The 26,386-nt window shown below is 38.9% G+C and overlaps 1 protein-coding gene across 1 annotated transcript; it reads right to left on the bottom strand.

The window, feature by feature from the left end:
- Positions 1 to 213: 213 nt before the first annotated feature.
- Positions 214 to 26,035, bottom strand: snx3 (sorting nexin 3). The gene is made up of 4 exons (XM_041804560.1): positions 25,849 to 26,035; positions 7,336 to 7,431; positions 5,099 to 5,223; positions 214 to 2,065 (listed from the first exon to the last, which is right to left on the bottom strand). The coding sequence occupies exons 1-4, from the start codon at positions 26,008 to 26,010 to the stop codon at positions 1,960 to 1,962; spliced, it is 489 nt and encodes a 162-aa protein (XP_041660494.1). The 5' UTR covers positions 26,011 to 26,035; the 3' UTR covers positions 214 to 1,959.
- Positions 26,036 to 26,386: the final 351 nt, after the last annotated feature.

The raw sequence follows: 26,386 nt of genomic DNA, 5'->3' as shown, positions 1-26,386 counted from the left end.
TTAACTTCAGTAAGCTTCTTAAAACTTTTAGACCCTGAGTGTTCATGTAAATAACTTCCACTCCTCTGAAACTACATGCTGCACTTTTAAAGACAGGTTTACAGCTTAACCAAAAGGAAAATTCAGTTTACTTATATTAAATGTTAGTGATAAAAGCAACCTTGTATTAAGCGGTTTCTTTTTTTGTGTGTGTGTTTTTAAGCAGGAAAGGAAATTGATAAATATAGTAAATCTGGTTTTGATGTGAGAATACAAGATTTTATTTTAAGGCCATATTGCCCAGCCCTACATACTTGCAAAAATAAACAACAGCAACGGCTGCTAAGACATGGTCACAACGTAAATAGAAGTTTTAGCCCCCAGTACCGGGTACTTTCTTGTTTTTTCAGTTTATCAAAATTTGCAAGTGAAATCCTGCATACTATGTAAATTGCATAAAAACATAGGCAATGGAAATTGTTCGGAAAACTGCAATAGACTGTGCAAAGTCTGCTGGAAATTTTTAAGAATTTGCTTCTCTCCTTCACACCTGACTTATGAAACAGATATCGTTTTTTTTAGACGTTATGGTATTTTAACAGGGATTAAATCACTTTTAAACATGCATCAAAAGAGGATCAAAAATGTTGATCTCTTTTAATGTTTAAGTAAAACTATGCCCCTTTAAATCAAGATGATTAAGATATATATCTAAGTGTATGTATAAAAAGGAACAGCACAGTTAATTTTGCTATGCAGAGGGTTATTCAAATGGCTTGTAGGTTCCAAATGCTACTTTCTATGTGTGCAAATTAGCTTTTGTGGAATATACATCTATGTTTTAAGTCACAATGATAGACCAACCATTCATTTGTGATCCATTATGTGTTGACTAGTAGTGAGCTCAGATAAAGTAAGTCATCATTAGACACTGTACATTAATTCATTGATCAAGTGTGTTTTACACCAATGATTTCAGTGAACTTTCTGAGGGTTAAGTGCATTCTAAATAAACCTCAGGACAGTTTAATAAGCTCTCTGATCAGGCCTAGACTTCTTCTTAAATCAACATAATTATTATGGATTATGTATCTATTGATGTTAGAATAGCAGTGACCTCTGTAGCAGCTTACAGCACCTGCTTGTTGATCCAATGTGGAGCGTGAGACAGGTCATCAGTCCAACTTCTGTGTGGAGACATTTCACCTATTTTATTGGAAAATCTTCAAAATAAACAAAAATGGCACAGCAGTATACAAATCTCAAAATGCATATAAGCCAGTAGAAATACTGCAGTTCCCTCTGTGTAAATTGCGTCTTTCTTGCTAGAAAATCATCGTGACAACTGGGCAGGTGCTGGTCAATATACACACACACGTGCTTCCTTTTTTGAAGAGTGATTTCAAAGTCAAGGCCCATCAAATACATAAGTGTGTGTGTGCTAGTGTGTGTTAAGTTGCTAGTTATGGTGAGCAACATGCCAGTAATAGGACATATATTTATATTTATATATATATATAAATGAAGGGAAATTCTTGGTGTCTTTACAAGAGCTTTGCTTACATAGAATGCTCATTCAATGTTACTATATAAATGAATATATTCAAGACATAGAGCTAAATGATAAATACATAATATTTCCATGTTAGTGGCATTTCCAGACATAAAGAGAAATTACTATAAATTACTTTCCACCACTTATGTGTTGAACATTCTTGACTCCAATTAGAGAGTGAAAAACAAACACCAATCAGGATCACTAATTCAACTAAAAGAGGCAGTGAATGATATTATTTTGGCGGGGCAGAGGGAGGGGGAGGTTGTCACTGAAATGTTTTTCTTTTTTGTTTTGTTTTTTTTGTCTTGAGAGAAACCTGGAGCAGTGAAGAGAGCTTTGGGTTGTTGGGGCCGAGCCGGGCCATACCAGACCAAGCCAAGCAGAGCCATCTTTTTTTTTCTTTTTTTTTTTTTTTAAATGTATCAGGCTTGTCTGATTTTAGATGGGGTGTAGTTCTTGTCCACGTACTCGTCCTGTAGAAACATGTGCAGGCAGCGTTCGTTCTGAGCTAGAGGATGACCCGCCACTCTGGAAGACACAAGAGAAAGAAGGATTAGACCATGAAAAAAGGCTTTTATGCATGAAGAGAGACAAGAGGTATGAAAAGATGATAAAGGCAAAAGACACCAACTGAAAAAGCCATTTGTCTAATGCTGAGGTAATTTGATAAAGATTTACATTAAGTGTTAGCATGTATCAATCCAACTCTGTTGGTGCTGGGAATTAAAATATAAAAGTTAACAGATACTAATAGCAATAAAAGAAAAGTGACATTTCACATGGTTATGCTAAAATATCTAGCTCCATATCTCATGCCTCATTACACACAGAGACCTGCACAGTTGACTATGGCTGCTATCATTTCTAATACTTATTTACTTTTTAATACGGCCTCTGTTGTTTCAGTGATTGTCACTATCAAAAAGGACCAAACCTTAAAAAACTAGAGCTCTCCACTCCAGTCACATTTGTAAAGCGGCTGTAAGTAAAAACAAATAGCACTCTTTGCAGAGGTGTGCAGGAGTTTGCATACAACTTTTGTTGATTAAAAGAAGAAACTACACAATCTTGGCCCCATGATATCAAAACAGGTATGATTGATATTATTATATTATTAGCGGGGGTGCGGGGGGGCTTTATTAGAGGGATAGGGCAGTAAATGGAGCTAGAAACAGGGATGAGAGGATGGGGTGAAAAAAGCAGTGAAAGGCAACTGGTCATAGTTGAATCTGGACAACCTGTGCAGATGAGGCACGACCTAACCACTAGGCCTTCTGCGCCCCTGCAACCTATTCTAAAGATTTGTATGCTTCTGTTTGGAAAGTGTTGTACAAGATTTTACAAGACTTAGTGTGTACTTAACTGTTTTTTAAGTAAGTGAACCACAGTAAGTCACAGGTGCCAGTGTAGCTCAGTTTCTAGAGCTGGCACTGGTATACAGAGGCTAAAATTCTTGATGCACTGGTCCCAGGATCGAATCCTGATCCCAGCTTTGTTGGGCACATGTCTTCTCACACTACTAACCTCTTCCTTTTGAGAATTATGGAAGCCACTGTGCACTCAGGAATTTTTCTCCCAGTTCTTTCTCTGGGCTCTGCAGGCAGTCACTTTGACCCCATGGCTTGATTTTTGGTGCATTGTAAGCCATAAGGCCTTCTACAGAGAGGTGTGTGCCTTTCTAAATCATGTCCAATCAATTAAATTTACTACAGGTGGACTTCAATCAAGGTGTTGAAACATCTCAGCAAAGATCAAGAGAGATGGGAGGTTCTTCAGCTAAATTTCAAGTATTTTTTCAAAGGCTCTGAATATTTATGCCAATATTTCAGCTTTTTATTTTGAATACATTTGCAAAAAATTCTAAAATTCTGTTTTCAGTTTGTTATGATGGGATACTGAGTTTAGATTATTTATTATTTAAAAAATATTTTTCATTGTAGCTTCAGGCTGTAAAATAACAAAACTGAAAAAAGTGGGGGGGTCTGGATTATTTCTGAATACACTGTACATAGGGCATATAACTGATGAACATCCAATGCAACTTTAACCCACCGTTGCCTGAGACTTCAATTTTTTTGTGATTTTACTTCCTTTGTGATGTCTTACTGCTTATATCTTTCTTATTCAAACCTAAATAAATGAAGACTAGTCATTAAAACTTGCAAAACGAAAACACGGTCATGAGAGATTTTTTCAAAGGAGGTACGTTCATGTAAATGAAGTATTTAGACATTTTTCTAGTGGATTTCCCCTATGTTCATGATTTTCTGAAGGGATTCAAGTTAAAATACATATACTTTTTACAGCTGTTTGTTAGTAACAACAAACTAAAATCTGGACAACTCAGTATATTTGTGACAGTCATTTCCTCTGTTAAAGTCACTTTGACATTAGGCCTCCCTGACTGTCCGTTCAGATGACGCAGATAGGTTTAACGAGAAAAAGCCAGAGCACCTGAGACCCTAAACATCTCATTTTTCAAATGGTTAATCTTTCAGTCCAGATCAACATGATGACATTTTGTTATACAGACATATTAACCTCCAACAGGACATGTTTTGGACAAATTAAAAAGTGAAGGGAGATATGAAAACGGGGAAATTACTTCAAAGCTCAAGGTTGTCCATTGCATAACCAAGATTTAATAGGTTTGTTGACATTGAATACCAGAGTACATTAAAATCTCAAGGCCTTCCTTGCGTTTAAGTATGAATGTGAATTACATTTGACTATCCTTATTATCAAAAAGTGATGGTCTAATCGCCTCCTTTTCGCTTAAGCCACGGCAACAATCATGTTAACTTTTCCAAAGATTTCCACTTCACAATGCTTTCAATCAGAGATAAACAATAGAGCCAACCACACAGGCCAGTCTCAAGTCTGAACAATGATATGATCAACTGCAGTTTTTCATTCAAATAAAACAAAGGGGGGGGGGGTCTTAATTACAAACACATTCTCATCTGCTGCTTCTGCTTTTCCACAAAAAAAAACACATTTATGGATTTTAATTTTCTCCACTGTCTTTGCATACTTAATATTCAAACAGGAAACATTGATGCATTTGCACATGAAACAAAGATAATGGCCAAGTCCGCAATCAAAGTAAATAATCACAATCACACTGTAACTTTTATTGTTCGGCAGCTGAGGATGGGGGACGCACTGGATCAAAAATAAGCAGAGGTGCACACAGCACTGCGAGGAACCACGCACTGTAATTCGAGCCGCAATTATCATAAATTACACAACAATAAAACAAATGTGGGAAAAATTAAGTCGAGGGGGGTGCGCACTTGAGTCCTCTTTGGGTTTTCTTGTCTTTTGCGTGGTAATTAAGAAAGAAAATTAAGAAGAAGAGTGAGGAAAAGAACCATGGGTTCAGTTTGTTAACAATATAAAGGGAAGTGAAAAAGTTGAATCTACTTAAAGCTGGAAGAGTTTTATTGTTTCACAAAGGCAGAGGCAGCAAACAGCTGCAGCAACAAAGGAAGAAAATGTGAGGAATAAATGGTTTTAACCTCATGGAAATGCAGATGGAGAAAGATGTGAAAGGCTTACTTGTTGAGAAATTGTTCCAGACCCTGCCTCCGCTCCTCGATGAAAGAGTCATCAAATATCCCATCATCCCCTCGGAACGGAAGCTGCCTGAAAAAAGCTTTACCTGGGAGAGGAGGGACGACCACCTGAGAAACAAATATTTAAAAAAAATTATTAATTTATTTATTTAAAAAGGCAGTCTAAAAAAATCACTTCACAATGACTGTGTCTGGGATCATCAAATTATTTATCTATGATCTTTATCACTTATCCTGTTCAGGGTCATTGGGGCCGTCAATGGAAGAGAGGTGGTGTCATAAATTAATCTAAAGCCTGGCACACATTACACGATAATGAGGCTCATTTTAGGTCAGACTCTTCTCCTCTGATCAAAGTCTGCAAAAGCCCACTTATCAGATGGTTCTAAAGATTATCTTGCCAGGTTTTCCTTTAGCGTGTTATGTGTTCAGAGTGAGCTTTCCCTTTTTGATCTGCTCAGATTCTGAAGAAACACAAGATACTTGTGCACTCAGTGAAGTAGCCCCTAAACCACTACTATTTACCTCCACAAGTCAATCATGCAGACCAATGTAGCGAGTAGCGAAAAACCAGCACCTCACCAGGCTGTCAAGTGGGTGCTTTGTTCAGTTAGTCCCACGACACCTCCAGAGGGCTGAACAGCCATCTCCAGCATCCCAAAGCCCCCCTTCCTTCCACCATGCCAACATGGAGACGTCATTATCTTACCTACCATATCACATAACCATCACAGCCTAAAAAGCAGTGCACCTTTAACAGACCCAGACTCTGTACATGCAAGTTCCAGGTAGTGAAACTGCTGATGCCACCGACCCTAGCACCACCCATAATTGCAGCTACAGAAAGACAACTATTCCTGGTACATGCCAATGAGAGCTGCTCTGACTTAAGATTACAAGCGCTAAGCATGTTCAATCAAAAATGGATGTGATCAGAGCAGTGTGGGGAGAAAATCAAGGACCGTCAGGCAGGCATGAGCAGGATTGTTATGGAAGCTATCTGACCCAAAGAGGAAGCACAACAAACACAGCCATGTCGACAATAGGAGCGTTCTTACTACAATGGAAATTGCTACCACACTGGATGTACCAAGTAGCTAATAGCTAGCCACATTTAGCACTGTACTCTAATTTTGGATTTGACCACATAAGATTTTAAGCTTAGTGAGTGGACACTCGAGTTGTTAGTAAATGAATGTGTAAGTGCGTAGTGTGATGTGTTGGTCATCTTGTTGCACAGCCCACACTACAGTAGTGTTAATTTGGCAGCTATTTTAAGTCTTAGATTATAAAACCTTTTTAGTCCTATTTTAGTCACTTTCATGCTAGAAAGTTTTTGTCAAGTTTAAATCAATGAAATGTAAAAAAAAAATTGCAGTCCAGTTTCCAGCTGTCAAGAAAAAGTCCTTATCTCATGGCATAAAGGTAAATGACTAACAGTTTTAGTAACAGTTTTAGTTGATGAAAAAGTCATATCTTTCATAATTTGCTATCATGTGTGGGGCTTCAAACATCTTTTAAATCTGCTTAGTATTTAAAAATCTTTGAGTATGTCCAGGGCCAATCATGTATGTCTATTGACTGTAGGAGGGAGCCAGATAGGTTGTGTCCACTGAGTGGTCCGGTTCACTTTGATAAGGTATGGTACACTTCAAGGTGTAGTTATTAAAAACACAGAACTCTCCCCCTATAGAAGAAGTATTTTGGAGGTGCTCTTTGGGATGAGTTTATGTACTTTAGAAAAAAAAAAAACAAGACACTTTAAACAGTTTAAATGCCTGTATTTTCACAGCATGATCATGAAGACCTTAAAAACACTCTTTGACATATTTCAACATCAAACTGCCATTAGCAAGTCAAAACATGAACTTCCTGATGAAAGCTTGATGTCGAAACGCATGAAAGCGTGTTTTTAAGGTCTGCATGACCATGCAAAATAAAGCCATTTAAATTGTTTAAATAGAGTTTATTTGATTTTTTTCTTGTTAATTCTACATCTATCTGCTTTACCTGAGCTTCAGAAACACAGTTTGTTTCTAATTAATATCAGGACAAAGAATCCCTTTCCCTACAGAAAGCCTCCGTGCAAAGGTTCAAAAAGATCTTCTAAATACTTCACCCATGATAACAAAAACATTGCAGATGTGGTGGATGTTGTGTGCTGATTTGATAAGCCAAACACTCGAGAGCCTTTGTGTCGAGTTCACCTCAATGGCTCACCTTGCTCTCCCTCTCCAGCTCCGTTCTGAGCCACTCAAAGTCGCTGTACCGCCTCCGTACACAGGACTCCTTCAGCTTGAAGATGGGGAGGTTGGTCTGTGGAAACACGCAAACAGAAATTATTTACAGGTGTCACTTTTAAGTGTTGCCTTGGTAAACTGAAGTGTTTGCCTATAGAGTTGTAGCTTTTACTGACAGGGAAGAGCAGTTCTTCAAGAAATGACTGTAAATCAACATTCAACCCGTGTTATATCTCAGTCATACTCTTCTCGTTCTCTGAAGTGCAAATATGGTTTGGCTAGGGGTGCAAAGGTTTGCATAACTAACAGTTTGATACAAGACTTTTAGTACAGTGCAGATGTACCATGAACAAGTGGATAAGACAAAAGTACTTTCCAAGCAGTTTTCAGTGGGGAATGGGTGAATTGCTGGCAACAGCTCAAACTATTAATGCATTTGAAACAGCACTACATGAATGTGAATTTCACTACACCGAGGAAAAAGACCGCATAGAGTAAACATGGCTCCTTTTGGCATTTTTGTAATTCTGAGCAGGCCAAAATGATTTAAAAATGCTTCTGGCATTTTAGAGCAGCTGATCAACAATTGTATTAGTGGTTGGGATTTAAACAAATTGTAATTTCAATAATAAGGCCACACCAGCCCTTAGTAAACAAACAAAAGTTGCTGTTGTGCATGACTTATCCAAGGTGTCTGCTGTTGTACTCACAGCTGAGGGATGAACATCCACTATAATGTCACAGATGCATTTTTTTAGCTACATTCTGTGCTCATTCAAGAAAAGTTGTTCACTCAACAAACCAACAGGTGTTGATGAATGTTTCAGCTGTCTGAAAGAAAAGCTGATTTCTTTGAAAACAAATCTGAGTTCGTCCAACATGTGATCTCCTCTGCCCAACAGAAAACTCACCTGAATCAGTAGTAGAGCTGGGCAATTAATCGAAAAATAATCAAAATCAACATTTAGAGCCTCTAACCGATGTAATCCTGCTGAGTCAATTATTTAATTTTTTTCCCTTGTTACTCTCTCTCTACTCATGCACCACCCCCTTAAAAACAAACTACTGGTCGTGTAGTGATGTGATGAGCAGCCAGGTGTCGCAAGGCCTGTAGCCTGCTGGAAACCAAGAGAAGAAGTACTAGTCATGTGACATCATCCCATCCACTAAAACTCAAACACAGAGCTGGCTGTCCAACATAAGCAGCAAAGTTATTTTCTTCCTTATACAACAGCATAAAAATAATTCATGTTGTTAGCAAGAAACACAAGTTGCTTATTTTCTACTTTTCTTAGAAAATTTGACTTTTTACAGAAAAACATTTTAATTTTAGCTGATGTGTGTTTTGATTTAAAATGTTTCAGTAAATCACCATAAATTGTTATTCAGTGCCTGTTCCTTTCAGTTATTTGTTTTGAAATTATACAAGTATTTCCAGAACAAACCGAGTCAGAGGTTGGGGGTGGAATAATTGTTCATTAATTGTAATTGAGGTAAAAAGTTCAATTAATCATGATTTTGATTTTTGCCAATGAGAGGTCAGCTACCTCTCATTGGCTGTTGTGATTATTCCCTCATCCACAAAAGGCAGCTGGAACCAGCACTCATGAATTATGATCCCATATCAGGGAGAGCAGTAAAATAATCATACTGATACCACACACTTGAAGAAAACAAGGAAAAATATTCGGCTGCAACAAGCCTCAGACAGGGTTACGCCTGCAGATTGTTGTATGCTTAATTCTTATGTCCTGAAAATCTAAACCTGTGTTGGCCAAAAATTTCCAGAACAAGTAAGCTTGACTGATTTTACAGACTTCTGTGGGCTTGAACTTTGTTTGTACAATTGAAAATCAATTCATGTATGGACAATCTAAATTGATTTCACAAAAGTACACTGTATGTTCAAAAGTATTTAGCCACACTTGTTAATTACTGACTTCAGGTGTTTCAATCAGACCCATTGCCAAAGGTGTGTAAAATCAAGCATCTGGCCATGCAGTCTCTATTTGCAAACACGGAAGATAGTAAATGGGTCCTTCTGAAGAGCTCAGTGACTTTAAGTGTGGTATTGTGAAATTTCATCCCTGCTGGATATTCTACAGTCAAGTGTAAGTGATATTAGAAAGTTGAAGCGTTTAGGAACAACAGCAATTCAGCCACAAAGCAGAAGACCATGTAAAATCACAGAACAGGGTTAAACAACTGCTGGCGCGTAAAAGCTGGCAATGCTCTGCAGATTCCACAGCTAAAGAGTTCTAAACATCCACTGGCATTAATGTAGGCACAAAAACTGTCCTGTTTCCAACATGACTGTGCCTCAGTGCACAAAGCAAGGACTATAAAGACTTGGTTTGATGAGTTTGGTGTGTAAGGTGTCCACACAGAACCCTGACCTCAACCCCATTGAGCACCTTTGGGATGAACAGGAATGGAGGATGAGGTTCCACCTGTTAGTCGTTTTCTACGGATGCATGATGTTATAGGTCTGGTACCAGTATTGGCAGATATAAGCTTAAAAAGGCAAATATCAGTATCAGCAGAAATATTTACATCTGACATTTTGCCTGTGTATTTCAGCATACATCATAAATTTTGCCCATATATACTAATAACTTAGTGGAGTTTTAGGCTGAACCAACAGACCTATGTTAGTCGGATATCGGCAAAAATCCAATATCGTGCATCCCTACTGTTTTCCATATGCATTTCACCCCTCTACCTCAAAGCCTGTTACTGCAGTGATCACAAACTGTTGAGTGTAGACCTTTAACAGACATCTACAAGAAAATCACAGGGCTAACTTTTTGTGGGAATGGTAAAGTAACAATTATTGCTGTAAAATTATAAGAAGAACCATGCTAAGAGCAGAAAAAAGGCGTGAAACATTTAGTACTTTGCTTTTAAACACAACCTTGTGCTATCTACTCTGACTTTATCAAAGGAAAAAGGAAGAGAAAGCACAAAAAACAAAGACTCCTTCAGTTTAAACCCAAATAAACAGAAACATTGAAAACTGTCCTCATTGATAAAAAAAAAAGTTCATCTGTGCTTCGCTTACCAAGGTCTGACATGCTTAAAATGTTTTGATACTTTTTGTGTTTGAGGAGCTTATACGTATGCATGGATGTGTGGGTGATTCGAAGTTGCTGTTGACAAGCACTTGAAAGTGAATTTCATATTAAAAAAAGAGGGAGGATGTCTCGACATTGACGGAGAACATTGAGCAAACAGCACATTACGGCACAATGCCAAACCTCTTCACCAGTTCTGACGGCACATGGCCATCTGATTACAATGTGCAAACAAGGAGGGAGTGAATGAGCATTTCATTGGCAGGCCACATTCACAGAAGGTCAGAATTCATGGAAGGAGGAATCACAAGAGTGGAGCAATTGAGCAAGCAGGCGCAGCATGAATGTGGTGAGAGCGGCAGACTGATCGATGAGTAGACGGCTGTGACTGAGCGCAGCAGAGGGGATGTGGAGTTAACTAGAAGGCTGAGTAAATGGCTGAACAAAAGAGGAAGAGGAGAAGAGGGAGTGAACATGGTCATAAAGGAAGAGCAGAGAAACTGGAGAGGTTGGGAGCTTCATCTGCTCTGTGCAGGACTAATTGAGGAGGAGGGAGAACAGGAGTGGCCTTTTCTGCTCTCATGGTCTCTCCCCTTCAGCCTTTTTCATCTTTATTTCCCCCTGTGCCGCAGTATGAAGTCAGATTTTCTGCCCTTGAGACTCCTCTTGTGAGGTTTCAATGGGGAAAATGCACATGCTTGTTTTCTACCTGCCTTAGCTTTTCCAAAATTACACATAATGCCCAGATTTGGTGGGAAATTGGTAATCTGTTTGGTTATTTAAATATATTTACTGGGAGTGAGCATTGCCTGTTAAGCGATATATTGTTAATAAACATTTGACTGTAAATGTTACAATAATTAAGAGAAAATCCATGTCTATTTCTGTCACACCTCACTATAATTAAAGCTGTCTAGTTCATCAGCCCGGTGTAATAACTTCCTTCATTAAAGTGTGGCTTTTTAGTGTTGATAAAATTGATTATTTCACCATTTAAGAGGAAGCAGTCTCCTTTGCTTCAGACAGATGAGCATTTCCATTATTTTGTCAACCTCTAAAATAGTGAATGCCCAATACTACCATGTTCCAGTACCACAAAACCACAATCAATATAATAAAACCAAATATTTTAGCCTTCATGAAAGTTGACCGCAGGGCTGTTCTGCTAAACTTCATCACTGTTCTTCCTAATAAACTTGCAACTAGGTGTATAATTGAGGTCTAGTCCATACATAGACAAGTCTTTTTCAAAACACAGAGGTGTGAGTGTGCATTTTGGCTTTTGAATCAAGCAAAAACTGTCCTTTGGTTCACTAAAGATGCACCTTTAGGCCGAAGAGTTTCTAGAAACTGTTCAGATTGTTCATGTGTAGATAGAGAAGACAGTGTTCTGGGTTTTTAACGTCACTCTGTGCAGGTTTTCACTCTGTTTGAAGTCACTGGTGTGCTTTGTTATCACTTTGGGCAATGACAGATGCCAAACTTACTAACTGGACATGCTAACAAAGGGTGACTATTAGGGATGTCCCTTGTGAATAATTTCCCATCTGATTAAATAACTGCATTTAGATAATTAGTCTCAAGTCAAGTAAACACACTCTGTAAACAAACTTTACAATGAACAATGTGAAGTTGATTGACAGAATGTGGCTAATGTTAGCAGTGCTAGCACCGCTAGCCTTTGATCCTTTTTGCAGGTTAACATCCACATTCCTGTGCTGAAAATCATCATCCATTGCTTTAGCTATGAATGAGTTTAGCCTGACAGCCTCTGGGAAACTTTATCCTTTCCCAAACTTCAGTATGTTATTAATTTTGTTTGATCAGGCTTCTGTTAAGTCCTTGAATGTAATTTTTTGTGGCCTTGTGGCCCAGAAACCCTCGTCCTTCTAGTATTAATGTCCCCAGAGACACAGATAAATTCTTAAATCCAGGAAGCGAGCGCCATAGCAGAATGATCAACAGAATGTCACCAGTTTATCCAACACCAGTTAAACTTTGACACCAGATGTATACATCAGACTAAATGAATGATAAAAGGTGACATCAGTTAAAACTTCTGACACTGATTTGTTAGTCCTGAGACTTAAAATAATAAACACACAAGTGTATTAGAATTACTTTAAAATAATTAAGAATAATTTCTATGTTTTCTGGCTTTTGTTAATTACCTCCTGCAGCCCACCTGCATTACCTCTGGGGCCCACTCCACACTTAGGGGAGCACTGTTCTAGTGCTCAACTGCACTGTCCTGCAGGGTGCTATCAGTGCTATAGGTAAGTGTTTGTTTATACTGGATTAAAAAGCATGGTGGAAGGAAGGCGGTAGTCATTAAGAGCAACTACAGTGGCTACTCGTGGCAGGTGCCTGCATTACAATTTCTGTGTTATGGAGTGTTTGAATAGGATTGTGGGAGAAAATCTTTCTTTTTTTGGCTGACTCATTATTCTGGTGCAAACTACAAAGGGATCAGTAAGTGTTGTTGCCAAGGCCGTTAGTATTTAACTGATAGAAAGTCCTCACTAACGCAACACATGTTGAAGCTCATATTGTTGATGTTACTTGTGTCAATCAGTCTTACTCTGTTTTCATGCAGACTGGACCTGCTGCTTAAGATCAGAGAGGCTAGCTGTCATGCAAATAAAAAAGGCTCCAGAAGAATTACACCTTTTCAAAGGGAGCCTGGTAATGAACATGCTGCATATTACAGCCACTGCAAGTGTCTATTTTCAGCTGCCCAGAGGAGAAAAGCTAACATACAGTCCATATTCAAAGGAACAAACACAAGTGGTGGGTACAGGCTGAGAGTTGTTACAGCCTGTTTCAGTAAGACAAACACCAGTGTTAACCAACTCAGAGGCATCTCAGATGAGGGGATGAAGATAATGACAGTGAGAACTGACTGCCATGAAAGCAGTGTTGAAGTTTGTACTTTTCTTAGGTACATGTAGAGGGGGCTCCAAGGAAAAATGGTTGGAAAACACTGATCTAAAGCATATAACATACTTTGCATTTATGTGAATATCTACTTGGATAAGGCTAGTGAAATCAATGAATCCCACAAGAAAAGCCCTGAAAACTTGAATTTGAGACAGAGCGTACAAATGCATTTGTACAGTAGTCTAAGTGTCATTGACAAATAAGGAGAGAGGAGAGTGGGTTTCAGAGCAAAGCTTCAAATGGAACTGAACTCCAAATACATTTCTGTCCCTTAATTTAGATTGAATGGTTGAATTCTTTTCCTGAGTTTGAGTTCTGAAATTTTAGGGGTGGGATTAAATACTTCTTCATACTCCTTTTCACTCATTTAAACAGAGATGCTTTGGCGTTTGCAGATGAAAGTCATTGTCTTTCCTCCTGTCATTCACTTGCATTTGTTCTTTTATAAAATTGTTTAATGTTGTCATCAAAATTTGAAAAGAAGATATCAGTGCATTAATTTAAAAGCTGTAAAATCAATTACTTCTGAGTAGGACCAACAAATTCTTAAAATTCAATTACACCTATGATATGCATGTATGAAAATGAAGTATAAGCAGAGACCACACATTACTGTTGACATGCTATGAATACTTACGAAAATGGACTAAACCTAACCTGACACGCCAGATATGCTGTTTTATTTATCCATTGCATAGATGTATTCTAAATTCATCTGGAAAACCTCCAATACAAAGCATTTGGTAAGGGGAGGACTTTTAAAAAATAAATAAATAAATAAATAAAAAATCTCGGAAGGTAATTGGATGAACATTCTGTGTGACTCATTCATAACCGGCCAATCAGAGCAACCAGAGAAAATAAGGTAGTAGACATGCGCAGCCCCAGTACTAACCTGAGGCGTACAGGTTAGCTCTGCTGTAGTTTATAAATGGTGCCCCCCCCAGTAACTTTCCGTAAAATCATGCTGAAGCAGTTTGGCAAAAGAGTGAAAATACCTTTTCTGTCATGAAGAGTTTCAGTTTCTGTTCTTTGCTTTGAAAGGAATGTGGCCAATTCTGATAAAACTACAGCTAATACAAATACATCCAAGCTTATTGCTACACCAGTGGCAGCCATTGCTACTGGCTTCCAGGACAGCTTAACCCCGCCTGTAGCTACAACCTCGTTCTCCTCAAAAGACGTTGATTGGTCCATCATTTTTGGGTCTGGCGCAAACATTGTGGACTGGAGCTTTCTTTATCAATAGGTGAAAAGTGTGCAAACTAAAGCAAAGAATAGCTGTATTCATACTATGTACTTCTTTCATTCATTCCATTAAATTCAGACTTTTGCAATGTGTTTTTGTGGATGCTCATATCGAGACAATAAAACTATAGCTAATTGTGGGGCAGTAGTACAGATGACCTTAAATGTTTTTTAAAGATTCACATACAAAAGTCTAGGGCTGTCGAACAGTTAAAATTTTGAATTGCAATTAATCTCCAAATCTGCGCAGCTAATTGGAATTAATTGCATCTTCTTCAGAAGCAAAAAAAAAAATGCAGAAATTGGCAAAAATTGGTTAAAGGTGGCAAAAAAATAGCAAAATTGGCATCTTAAGTGGTGAGAAGGGGTTAAAATTTAGCCAAAATAGATTAAAAGTGTCAAGAAAGGGTTAAAAGTTTGAAAAAATGTTGTAAGAACAGGCAGAAACAGAACAAAAAGGGGCCTTAAAGTGACATAAATAAGTAGTTTGAACATCAGAACCAAATAATAGTTTGACACACTATTCAGCTGCAAACTGAGGTAACTGTCCACCAGGATGCTAGCACCAATGATACTGATCCAACACACACACATTGGTATCATCAAAAAATCACTACCTGGGAGGGCTCATTTGCTGGGTTTTCAGAGGCCCGGCTAATTCTATGGGCAGGCCTGGCTGTGGTACTATGGTTTGTCATCCATCATTAAAATGACAGAGATTGTTTTATCTAAAAACAGGAGGTATAAAAAGTATCAACCTATCAGACATTTCAGCAACCTCAGCTGGAGAGCTCCTGCTCTCCGTCTAATCAAAGGGTCTCCTCTAAGCACTCCCTCTTTCCTATTGCTCTAGAAAAGCATCACTTCCCTGCCATCCCAAGCTCTCTCCAGGTGAAGTTGTCAATAAGCCCCTCACTCCTCCTCTCTCCCAGGATTATCTTAGATTTATCACCCCAGTGCTGAGGCATTAACTCCTCTCTCCTCCTCGCCGCGGTCCGTCCCTGCTGCGTCATGTTACCTCACAGCATGGAGCGCTGCGAAGTTAATCCCCACCACAGCAGATCACAGTTACAGGTAATCTGCCACCGCCGTGACTCTAATCCCATCATGTGCGAACATAAAACACTTAACCACGCTCAGGCACACATTGACGTACTTGCCTCACACAGGTGTTAAGTAAAATGCTTTGACCAGTCACACAGTTAACAATATAAATATAATAGCCCCATGCATTTGAGCCTGTTTGTACACACACACAAGGCCGCATCTCCACACAATGAATCGAACAGTGTGAGTGTAAGGAAAGAAAAGTCACCTGGCCTTTCAACCAGCTGGCCCTGTCAAACCCTGTGATTAAGAGATCGGCCCGGTAGGACAAGGGGAGGGATGAAAACGACAGAAGTGAAAAATGAGAGGTCTCACTCACTCCTTCTCTCTCTGTCTTTCTTCAACACACACAGAAGAAAAAAAGAGGCGGTGCGTGAGAGCCCTACGAGTCAAAGATCAGGTTTCTCTGGCCTCTGTTCTCTTTTCATGGCTGGTTAGAGGTTAGGGCCCTGGCTGTCTCAACTTACTGGCCTCTGCAGTGATTGGGACATGGGACTGGCCCACACCCAGAAACTTCTTAGCATTTCATTAACTGTCTAAGAAAAGGCACACTTTTCCTCTTTCATTTTATAAACTATAGAAATAAAACAGATGTGAGGAAGTAGGGCGGTCTTGATAACAGATTTTTACACTTCTGGTAAAATTAAAATCATATCAATACCTGTTTCGTTACTATGGCAACAAAATGGAAGTTCTAGGCATACAATATTTAGGATTTTTTTTGTTTGTTTTAATAACCAACAATTGCGGTAAAACTGCTGCACACTACATAATTCAGAACATTGGTGAATAAGTTTTCTTACATTTTTGATGGATTCATTCCTCTGCAATGGACTGGTTTAATGAAGGAATCCATTTTTTTTTTCCAAAGCTTTGGTGCTTATCAGCACCATAAATCACCGGTTCTCAACTGGTCTAGCTCTGAAACCCACCACTACCTCATGAATGAGCAATCATCACCAAAATTCCTGAAAATTTTCAACAACTTTGATTTATGAAAAAAAAAAGAATATTGAAGTCCATACCATATATGGGTTAAGAAAAAGACTTAAAAGAGACAGGACGTGTGTGTAACAGAAACCCTAAGCTGACGTGCACATACACATTGTGTTACAATCCGTTCTACATGGTAAAGTTAAAATTCTGGTTGTTTTATTGATATTTTAAAAAATTAATGCATTAAAATGAAAAACAGTTTTGTTTCCCCCAGAAAAGGAGTCAAATAAGTTTAGATAATGTAAATAATGCCCAAAATCTAGGTGTTATAATGGAAAAACAGTCAAATAAAATGCCTCTGTCTGTTTAATCGGCTGTACATCATGGACTTCATGCCACCATTTTTTCCAAGACACATCCACCAAAAACAGCTCCACAACCCACCAGCTGAGAATGACTGCTATAGGCTGTTTGCAATCACGTGATCCAGAATGCTCATTGGGGGTCAGGTAGTGGGGGACAGTCAAAAGGAATGAATAGGAATGTAGGAAATTTCTATACACACTGAATACAACTCCTACAATTTACAAAAAAAAAGTTATTTTTATCACAGTTTAAATGATTTACCTGGCATAGAGGTGATCAACACCACACTCAGTCCTCAGACTGCCTAACGTCTAGCGTTGTCTAGTCAGATGAAGGGAAACACAGTCTTGGAGTCTTGTACTAAGATAAAAGGCTAGCTGAGCCCCTTTAACACATAAAAATCCTCATTTTGGCACAAACATGCTTTATAATTTAACGGTGAAGTTCTATCAACCAAATAAACCTTGTGGGGTAGATGATGTGATGAGCCATTCATCAATAAGCCTGTGCTACGGAACAGCTCTTTATTCTTGGCTGCGATAGCTAGCTCCTGTTTGAGTGCCAGTTTCCTTTCCTCCACCCTTTGTCCTTATTTAATCCACATTTAAAAAGCCAATATGGGACCAATGAAGAGCCATTTGGGGGCCAAACAACCAGCTCTGCTGAGCTGAGCCAAATGATCTGGATCTCTCTAATTCAGATTTCCTGTCAAAACAAGTGAGAGTGGAGGTTGGTGAGATGGACCTCAGCTGAGGAAACAGGATTAAGATCAGAGTTTAATGTTCTAAACCATGGCAAAACTGTACTGGATCAAACTGGTCCACTTTGTGGAAATGGACTAAACACAAGCGGTTCATCCAGGTTTTAGATGGAGGCTTTTAAAACTTCTGCTGCCGTTTCTCTGTGCCTTTTTTTTTTTTTTTACTTTATTTATTCTTTGCCTGATTATTTTACTACTTTTGGGACACAAAATTAGCTTAAGAATGTTTAAATTTTCACAATTCGAACACTTGGCATAGCCGTAAAGAGCTCAAAGAATGGCCTTTTTAGTAGCATTCCCCATATCTAGAAATCATTTCTTCCCCCAAGGAGTTTTCTCTGCTGCTGCATCATCTGCAAAGAACCAAAGATCATTTAAATAGCAGGGACTATATCATCTTAAACAGGAGGTCTGAAAAAGTATACAAAATTTTGAAAGCCATTAGAGGAAGGAGAGTTAGCAGAATGTTAAATATAAAACTCAGATGAAGCCAGATAAATGTACAAGTAAGGACTTTCGTTAAACACAGGCTTACAAGAGAAAATCTTTTTTTAAAGAAGGAGCATAAAGCTACATGCATCTCCTTCAAAGAAGACCTCCTAGCTTCACTCTCCATTATTAGCCTGTAAGGTGCAATCTAAGCTCCATAGGAAGAGCATGTGATTCATAATGTGTGGGACACAATACCTTCAGCTCATTGAAAACGGGTTGAAAAGAGGCAGAACCCTTAAAAACAGCGAGAAAGCGAAAAAAAGGGAGAGAGGGGACAAAGATCACTCGTCTGCTGAGAGAATAGTTCAAGGCCACCATGCATTAGCTTTTAGCAGGATGGATTAAGTCAAGTTTGAGAGTGCGCATCCTAAACCTCCCTCATGCCCCCTTCTTATCCCTCCCGTGTGCTCTCCTTTCACAATAATAGCATAAAAAATAGCAACATAATACCATCTCATTGCATCATATTCCAAAATGAAGGGGGAGAAAAGACTGGGAACAAAAGCATTGGGGCTACAGGTCTTTTGCTCTCGCCTCTCCATGTACTCTCACACTGGTTCTCTCGCTCGCCGGCCCCTGCGGCCTGACAGCCTACCCTCTCTCCGACTCGCCTAGCTGGCAAAAAGCTGCTTTGTTGCCATAGTATCAACTCCCACTTTTGATACTGTCATTTCAAGTAGGATATGGTAGCCTTGATACAATATGTTCCCTATTTCCATTAAAATAGTTGTCGAAGAGGATGCTGTAGACTTTGGATTACACTTGACTGTGCCTGACAAGCGCCCCCCTACCCCACTCCCCCCTCCCCAAATACACACACAGCCTAACTCCCCATCTCTCCCCATTTTATTAATGACCAAAGGCCCCCGCCCCGATGCCCAAATGGAAAAGAGAAAGAAAGAGAGAGGGAGAAGCTATGGGAGTAGAGAAGAGGAGGGGTAGAAGACTCAGTGAGAGTGAGCGACAGAGCTATAAGAGGCCTTTTATGTACTCCTATCCATAAACAAAGTGAAATCCCAAAGTTCGCTCCCCTCAGTGTGCTTTCTGGATGAGATGGGAACCAACTGAAGACAAGAAATTTTGATAATGCCCCACATCCCCTCCTCCTCCTCCTATTTATCCTAATATGGGCACACCAAAACTCCAACCCCCTGTTTGCTGAGGGTCCAAACAAATACACATAGCTGCTGTGGGGGTCCTCTCAAACCAGGATAAAAAAAAAGGAGAAAAACCATTAAGGTGATATGACAGGACTCTCACTCCATTAGGAACCTTGAAAACATGAGCAGAGGCATAAAAAAAGAAAAACATCCTCCTTTTGTGGTCTATAAGCCATTTCAGAACCTACACTTAAAAACGAAGTGAACAAAAATGCATTGTTTCATCACGACCCTGGACATTACAAGTCTGCTCAGGCGAAGTGAGATATCCGCCTCCTTTCAAAGTTTGAAATGTCGCTTCCTCCTCCTGTAAAGACCTGACTGAAAGAAGCGGATTGATCCCATTGATTTGAAACACAAAATGCCAGTCCGGTTGTCAACAAGTGACTGCGTAACCTACCTCACAGTGACCGCAACCTTCTCACATGACAATCCGATCTTTGTGCTATTTGTTTGGCCACTAAGTTAATGAACATTCAGAAGCTTCCAGTGAGTCACAATGGGTCATTTCAACAGAGTCAAGGCAAATTTTATGATTTTATGCCCCTGCTGCGGTGTTTATAGCATATAGTGAGGTATATGAAGTTATCACAGGGACTTCATTAACCCTGTGATGAACTAAAGGACTGACTGCACACAGCTGGGAGTGAAATGGGATAAGCAGCAATGGGGTGAGTGCTGGTGCGGGGGTGGCTTTCTGCCCTCCCATGGGTGGGGGGTAAGGATGGGGAATAAACGCTTCGGCTCCCCCACACACCCTGGCCTATTTAATTCTTCTCGTCTCTCAATGAGGGGATTAGGCAGACTCTCTCAGTGCGACCACAAGGACTCTCTCCATTTCAGATAGCAGGACAGCAATAAGAACACAAGACAAGGGACTGAGCTGTAAACACAAACTGTAAAGCATAATTAGATCAAATTTAAGTAGCTCTAAATATCATAAATGAAATAGAAAGAAAAAGAGTAAAGCATAGGTTATGCATTCCAGGCCGAAGCATTGTTGCTAACGCTCTTAGCATGCTGGAGACGGAGCGAAATGCCTCTAAAGAAAGCTGAAGAAAGGAGAAGCAAAGCAAAGTTGACACCACATTTGTTGAGAAGTGAGGGATGCGCCACTTATTCTGTGGTCTTATGCAAAGCAGGGTCACACAGGGCTATGAGGTGCACAATAATGCTGATTACACGCATATGCTAATTATTACACGCTAATCAAGTACAGTAGCCTTATATTCAACGCTAATGCCTGGAGACTGCTTTTCTTCCCTCGACCTGTTTCGTTAAGGTAAAGGAAAACTATAAATACTTTAGGGCTGCTCAGAAATCTAAATGATCCAGACTGATAACTATAGGGGTGTCAGTCAAACAAAAGCACAATTTAAAGATAATAAATAAAGCAATTAGCTCAGCCTGATGACTGACAATTTAAGAAACTTCAGTGTTAGTGCAACTTCAACATTTAATAAGCATGCAAAAGAGAATATAACGTAAAAACAATAGCCTAAATATATGTTGGAGTTCAAATAAAAATAACAAATTGTTCAATCTTCACGTCTTATTCCTTTTAACAGGACTCTAAAATTGGACTATTACTGATGTCATTTGGCTTCAGGCTGCAACTGGCAAAATCTTCCTTCCCAAATGCACAAACTGTCACCATAACAATAGATTATTTTGCGTTGTCCTCCCCAGCTACAAAATAAGACATACATTCTGCTGAAAAGTTCCAGAAAATTTTAGGACAGCCTGCTCCAGAAATCTTGTAAATGTTCCTGTTCATATTAGAGCTTAATTCAGGCCCAAGAAATCCAGCCTGACCCTACCAGAGTCTGTGCATTGTCCCTCAGAGCCTGGTCTAGTCAATTAAATGTACTGACGGGACTTCGTCCAGCTGAAATCTGGCATTTTTTGATAAATTAGCTGTAAAACTGAAAGCTGTAAAATACAAATTTGAGTTATTTGCATGACAGAAATCTGTTTGTGAGATCTTATTGAGTGCAACACAGAGGGATGTATAAATAAAAATGTGAGTCGACAACCTTTTCGTTATAAGAAAAACAAGACTAGGACCAGCTAAAAATAGATTTTTGTTAACTGAAACTCAAAAATTTAGTATCTGTCAAGGAGACTAAAATGATTTTTAGTTTTTGCGGGACATTCAAACTCCATTAATTTTCTCTTCTGTGGTCAAATCAATCAAAAATCCATGCATCTATAACTTTTCTACCACTTAGGTGTAGAAACCAGGAATCCCAGTTTTGGCAGAGTGATTTGGCACCATATTCAGGCAAAGTAAGTACATATTTTGACTAAAAGTAAAGACTTGGCAAGACTAAAACTATAAAGAGTTGTAATGACTAAAATGTGACTAAAACTAATGAAAATTTAAATCTTAAGACTGAGACTAAAATAAAAAATAGCTGCATTAAATAACACTGCTACAATCTGCAGTGCACTGTAGCTTAGACACTTGCCTGCCCCCCAAGCACCATATAATCATGTGCGTGACAAGTGAACCAGCAGGCAGTGACACTTAACAGCTTTTCTCCTCCATTATGCAAAAAAACCCCACACATTTAAAGAAAAAGTGATATAATGTATAGTGAATATACTGCTTACAGTGCAGTTTTCATAGAAAAGATCCTTTCATTCAAGACGCATGAGCAGCAAAGCAGGACAATGTGTCAACAACTGTAATTTGTTCTAGGAGTGTGCACCTCTATAAGTGTTTTTTTGTTCAGTTATTGCAGGAAAAATAAACAAAAACCCAAGAATAGGGTAAAATCTAGTTCTGCTGCAATGCCTGACAGCAGGGGTCATCAAGGACATCTGCACAAGGGCCAGATTTAGTTTCAACAGAAACTCTGGGGTCCGGACTTTCAAAACACAAAAATTAAATATTTGGTCTGATTGACATATTATTGTTATAGTATTTGTATTTTCTTTTAAAACGCAGGACATTTTTAGTCATTACCAGTGAGATCTATCCCTGTTATCTATAATGCAGCAGACCACAAGGAGACAGACCTGACAACAGACCTGGCTGGGCCCCTGAAAATCTCAGAGAATGGGCCCTCCACATTTGTGATTTAATACCAGTATTAACTCATTTTAACCCCTTTTTGCCTCTTTAACCCAGTTTTAGCCATTATGTAAACCACATTTTCTGCATGTTTTATCCTCTTTGTGCCACTCTTACCCATTTTTGCTACTTTTCTTCTATTTTTGCCACTTTTTAACCTCTTTTCTTTACATTTTTTTCAATAGTTGCAACTTTAAACCAATTTTTGCCACCTTTCACCCATTTTTTGCTACTCTTTAACCCCCTGTCGCAACTTCCCTGCCAATCATTTCCTTGTGCGCCATTCTTGAACATCTTTTCACTAATTTGCCGGGCTATTTTTGCTATATTTTTGCCCCTTTTAACCAATTTTTAATACTTTTTGCCCCTTTTTGCTTTCTCAAACCAATTTTTACCATTCTTAAACCCATTTAAACCATTTTTCACACATGTTTTATCCCCTTTGTGCCACTTTTTTATCCATTTTTGCCACTTTTTAACCTCTTTTTTTATTACGTTTTTTAACTATTTTTGTAATTTGTAACCAATTTTTTGCCCCTTTATCCCTCTTTAAGCAATTTTGCCACATTTGAACCTCTTTTCACCACTTTATCTGGTCATTTTTGCAGCACTTCTGCCAACCTTAACCCTTTTTAAACATCTACTAATTATGACAGTAAATTTCTGTAGAACAGATCAAATGTTCAGTCATTCTAAAACTATTTCAGTAATTATTGTTTGTTGGATGGATTTAACAGCTGTAGACATTTAAAGTCTTAAAACCACAGCATCTTTTTTCCCTCCTTTTCTGAATTTAACGATCTTTCAGGGGCCGGATAGGAGGCGTTGGGGGGCCTGATATGGCCCCCGGGCCGCCAGTTGATGATCAGTGCCTGACAGGATGATCACACATTGCTGACAGACATCCTTGACTCAATATGAGCTAGGCCCAGCCCATACCAAGGGTAGGGGTGGGGATCCTGGCCTGATCCAGCTCTGGGCTGCAAGCTGGGTCGGACCAGTCTCAGACAAGAGAATCCAGCACCTCATTTTCACAAACATATGATTACAGAGGCTCAGCCAGAAGTCCATTGATTCCTATGGGAATCTCCATAACTCTTCCCTTCTCTAATATTTTTGTCTAGAATGTGCAGAGTACATCGAAAAAATGTAACTTTTGCAGTGAATTTTGAAGAGACTGTATGGCAGCAGGCTAGCGAGGAAGCTGCTAACTAGCTAGCAGGCTACAATGAGTCATATATTTTCAGCTTTATATGAAACACTGTCAAATCAATCACTTTGATATGAATGACTGCATGATTTATCAGACAATTTGAAGTCATATTAGATTGCCTTAGCAGTTTCAAATATATTCATACCTTTAAGTGAAAAGTAAGAAGGCACAATAAAATTTTAATAACAGGTTTTTGAACACATAAAAGACATCTGAATGGCTTTAACAAGTTAGCTTAACTGTTTGACTGTACATCTGCTAATAAAATATTTCTCAAAATATATAACGTTCCAGGCAGACCGGCTTCTTCATTTATGGCTTGGCATTCAATATTAGTCCTGTTCTGTCTTTGTCTTATACAAATTCCAACCTACTGGACGGCAAAAAAAAAAAAAAAAAAAAAAAAAAAAAAAAAAACACCGATAAGACTTCCTTGCGTTGGACACTAAGAGGTATCATCTGTTCATTTGGGAATATACACAAGTTATATGCATGTCGAAATGAGGTGTAACCTCTAGTTCCACTAAGCGTCTCACAGCAGGACACTATCTCCAATGGACAGAGGGGCAGGGAGTTGTCTTAAGACATTGTGTTAAAAGGTTTACACTGGAAGGTGTCATCAAACACTGATTCTTCAAAGACAGGAATCACTAAAATCAATGATTTTTGAAAAGCTAAAACACTATTTCTTAGCTCAAAAAGTACCTAAAGCAAAATGAATCAGGTCAAGCAGTGCAAAATGAGGCATTTTAGAGTAGTTTCATGACAATAGATGATAACTGTTCTACTACTTATCTGCTTATAAGCTTCATGACAAGTTGAGATCTTTTTTTGCGATGAGATCGTCTACTATATGCTCATTCTTAACAGTACAATTCTAACATCATTTTTAGCTGATTCAGACTTCACTTCGAAGTTGTTTTTGCCTGTGACAGAGAAAATCAAACAGGACACAGGATGTGTGTTTTGCAATAACTAGGACTGTCTAACTGTCACTGTCCTCACAGATTGCTCAATATTACCAAGTTCTGGACATTGTCAGCAAATATTTTAACATGTAAGATTGCACAAGAATTTAGATAGAAACCTGGTATATTCTTTCAAGTAAAAAAATGTTAACTCATTTACCAATATATGAACAATATATCTGTTCTCCTCTGAAACTTCTTTACTAGAGTAGGAGGAAGGAAATAGGTCAGGGGTGGGAGGGGGTCTGGGGTAGATGAGGCAGCTTGTTGCATCCTGTCTGCAGCTCCAGAGAAGCTGTGTTGTGGAGTTATGTTCCCCATAGACTCACACTGAAGAGAATGACTGGTGATGAGTAATCAGTCAAGGCAGATACCTAAGAAACAAAGCATTCTTATACCTACCACATCTCCCATTAAAGTAATATTAGTCTGACATAAATGAAAGGAAATAGCTGACAACAGGTCATACAGGCCTACCATTATGTCAGGATGGTCATTTTGTGTGACCCATGCTGTTATCTAGTCTTTGCAGTTAGTCAACGGGGTGTGGCTGGACTTAACACTGAAGTGTTCGAGAAAGCTTTGACTCATGGATATGTTATTTATGGCTTTATTTAACTGACTACATGGATCACATAATACAGATTACGACAGAGAAATAGTTAAAAGATGCACCGTCACTCCAATGAGAGTAAACACTTGAGTGCAATGTAAACAAATAGAGCGCTAGCAGTTCTCAGTGTCAGTTAAGCCAGAACGGAATTTTCTCTCTGGCTGTTTTTTTCTCTCGCTGGTTTATTAACTATGTCGTATATAAAATGCTCCTGCACGACATATATACAAGTAACTTATTTAATCTCTCTGAATAATTACCGCGTAGCAAACTAGGTTTAGCTTGTTTTGGCAAGCATTAACATTACTAGCCTGCTATTTAACGTTAGCAACGCTAATTCACGAATAATACCTTCTCCGTCTCAAAAATTATTCACGCGTTCAAATACAAGCATATCTTATAAATATGCACTATTTTGGTTGTGAAACGGCGAATGTCAATAAGCCATAACTTTCTGTGTCAACAGTTAAGACGTTTGTAAGTCTGGTTACCTAGCTTAAAGGCTAACGTCATTAGCATCTGTTACTACAGGCTCACCTTCAGTCTGACTTCATAGGTGGTATATCTTCCCCGGCCAACCCCAACGGTCTCAGGGTTGCTCACATCAATTTCTAGGAAATTACTCGGAGGTCCATAAGCATCATTTAAGTTCTGGGGCTTTGTGAAGAGCCTTCTTGTATCGGCTATGGTATCAGCCATTGCTTCGCTGTCCTTCTAGCAGCTGTGATAGTGTAAAGTTAATGAAAATGCAAGCGCTACTTTTCCTTTGTTGACCTCCAAAATAAATTATTTGGTCAATTTCCTGCCGGAAAAAATAGTATTATATGACTGAAAAGTCGTGCTCTATATATTCTAAAGTTTATTCAATATGATTTCACCGCCTTTGGTTTGTTATTTTCCGTCGATAATTAGCTGTAAATCACATCAAAAGGGAACTTGCCTGTTTTATGTTGAAGGTAAACCAAAGCAGTTTCCGGTATTGCTCTGTGTCTCACAAGCGCCAGCTTGAGGGGTCAGCCCGCGACACTTCCGATCAGCTGAGGTTCAGCTGACCCTGCTTGGCCACCTGCTGTAA

The sequence above is a fragment of the Cheilinus undulatus genome, linkage group 14 (assembly GCF_018320785.1).
Source record: "Cheilinus undulatus linkage group 14, ASM1832078v1, whole genome shotgun sequence".
Taxonomy (NCBI): domain Eukaryota; kingdom Metazoa; phylum Chordata; class Actinopteri; order Labriformes; family Labridae; genus Cheilinus; species Cheilinus undulatus.
The sequence above is the reverse complement of the archived record's forward strand: the minus strand, read 5'-3'. Positions and strand labels throughout refer to the sequence as shown.

Coding starts and splice junctions, on each gene's coding strand:
- snx3 (XM_041804560.1), bottom strand. CDS start 26,010: ATGGCTGATACCATAGCCGATACAAGAAGGCTCTTCACAAAGCCCCAG. Junction 5,224..7,335: donor AGCTGGAGAGGGAGAGCAAG/GTGAGCCATTGA, acceptor TTTGTTTCTCAG/GTGGTCGTCCCTCCTCTCCC. Junction 2,066..5,098: donor CTGGAACAATTTCTCAACAA/GTAAGCCTTTCA, acceptor TGTGTCTTCCAG/AGTGGCGGGTCATCCTCTAG.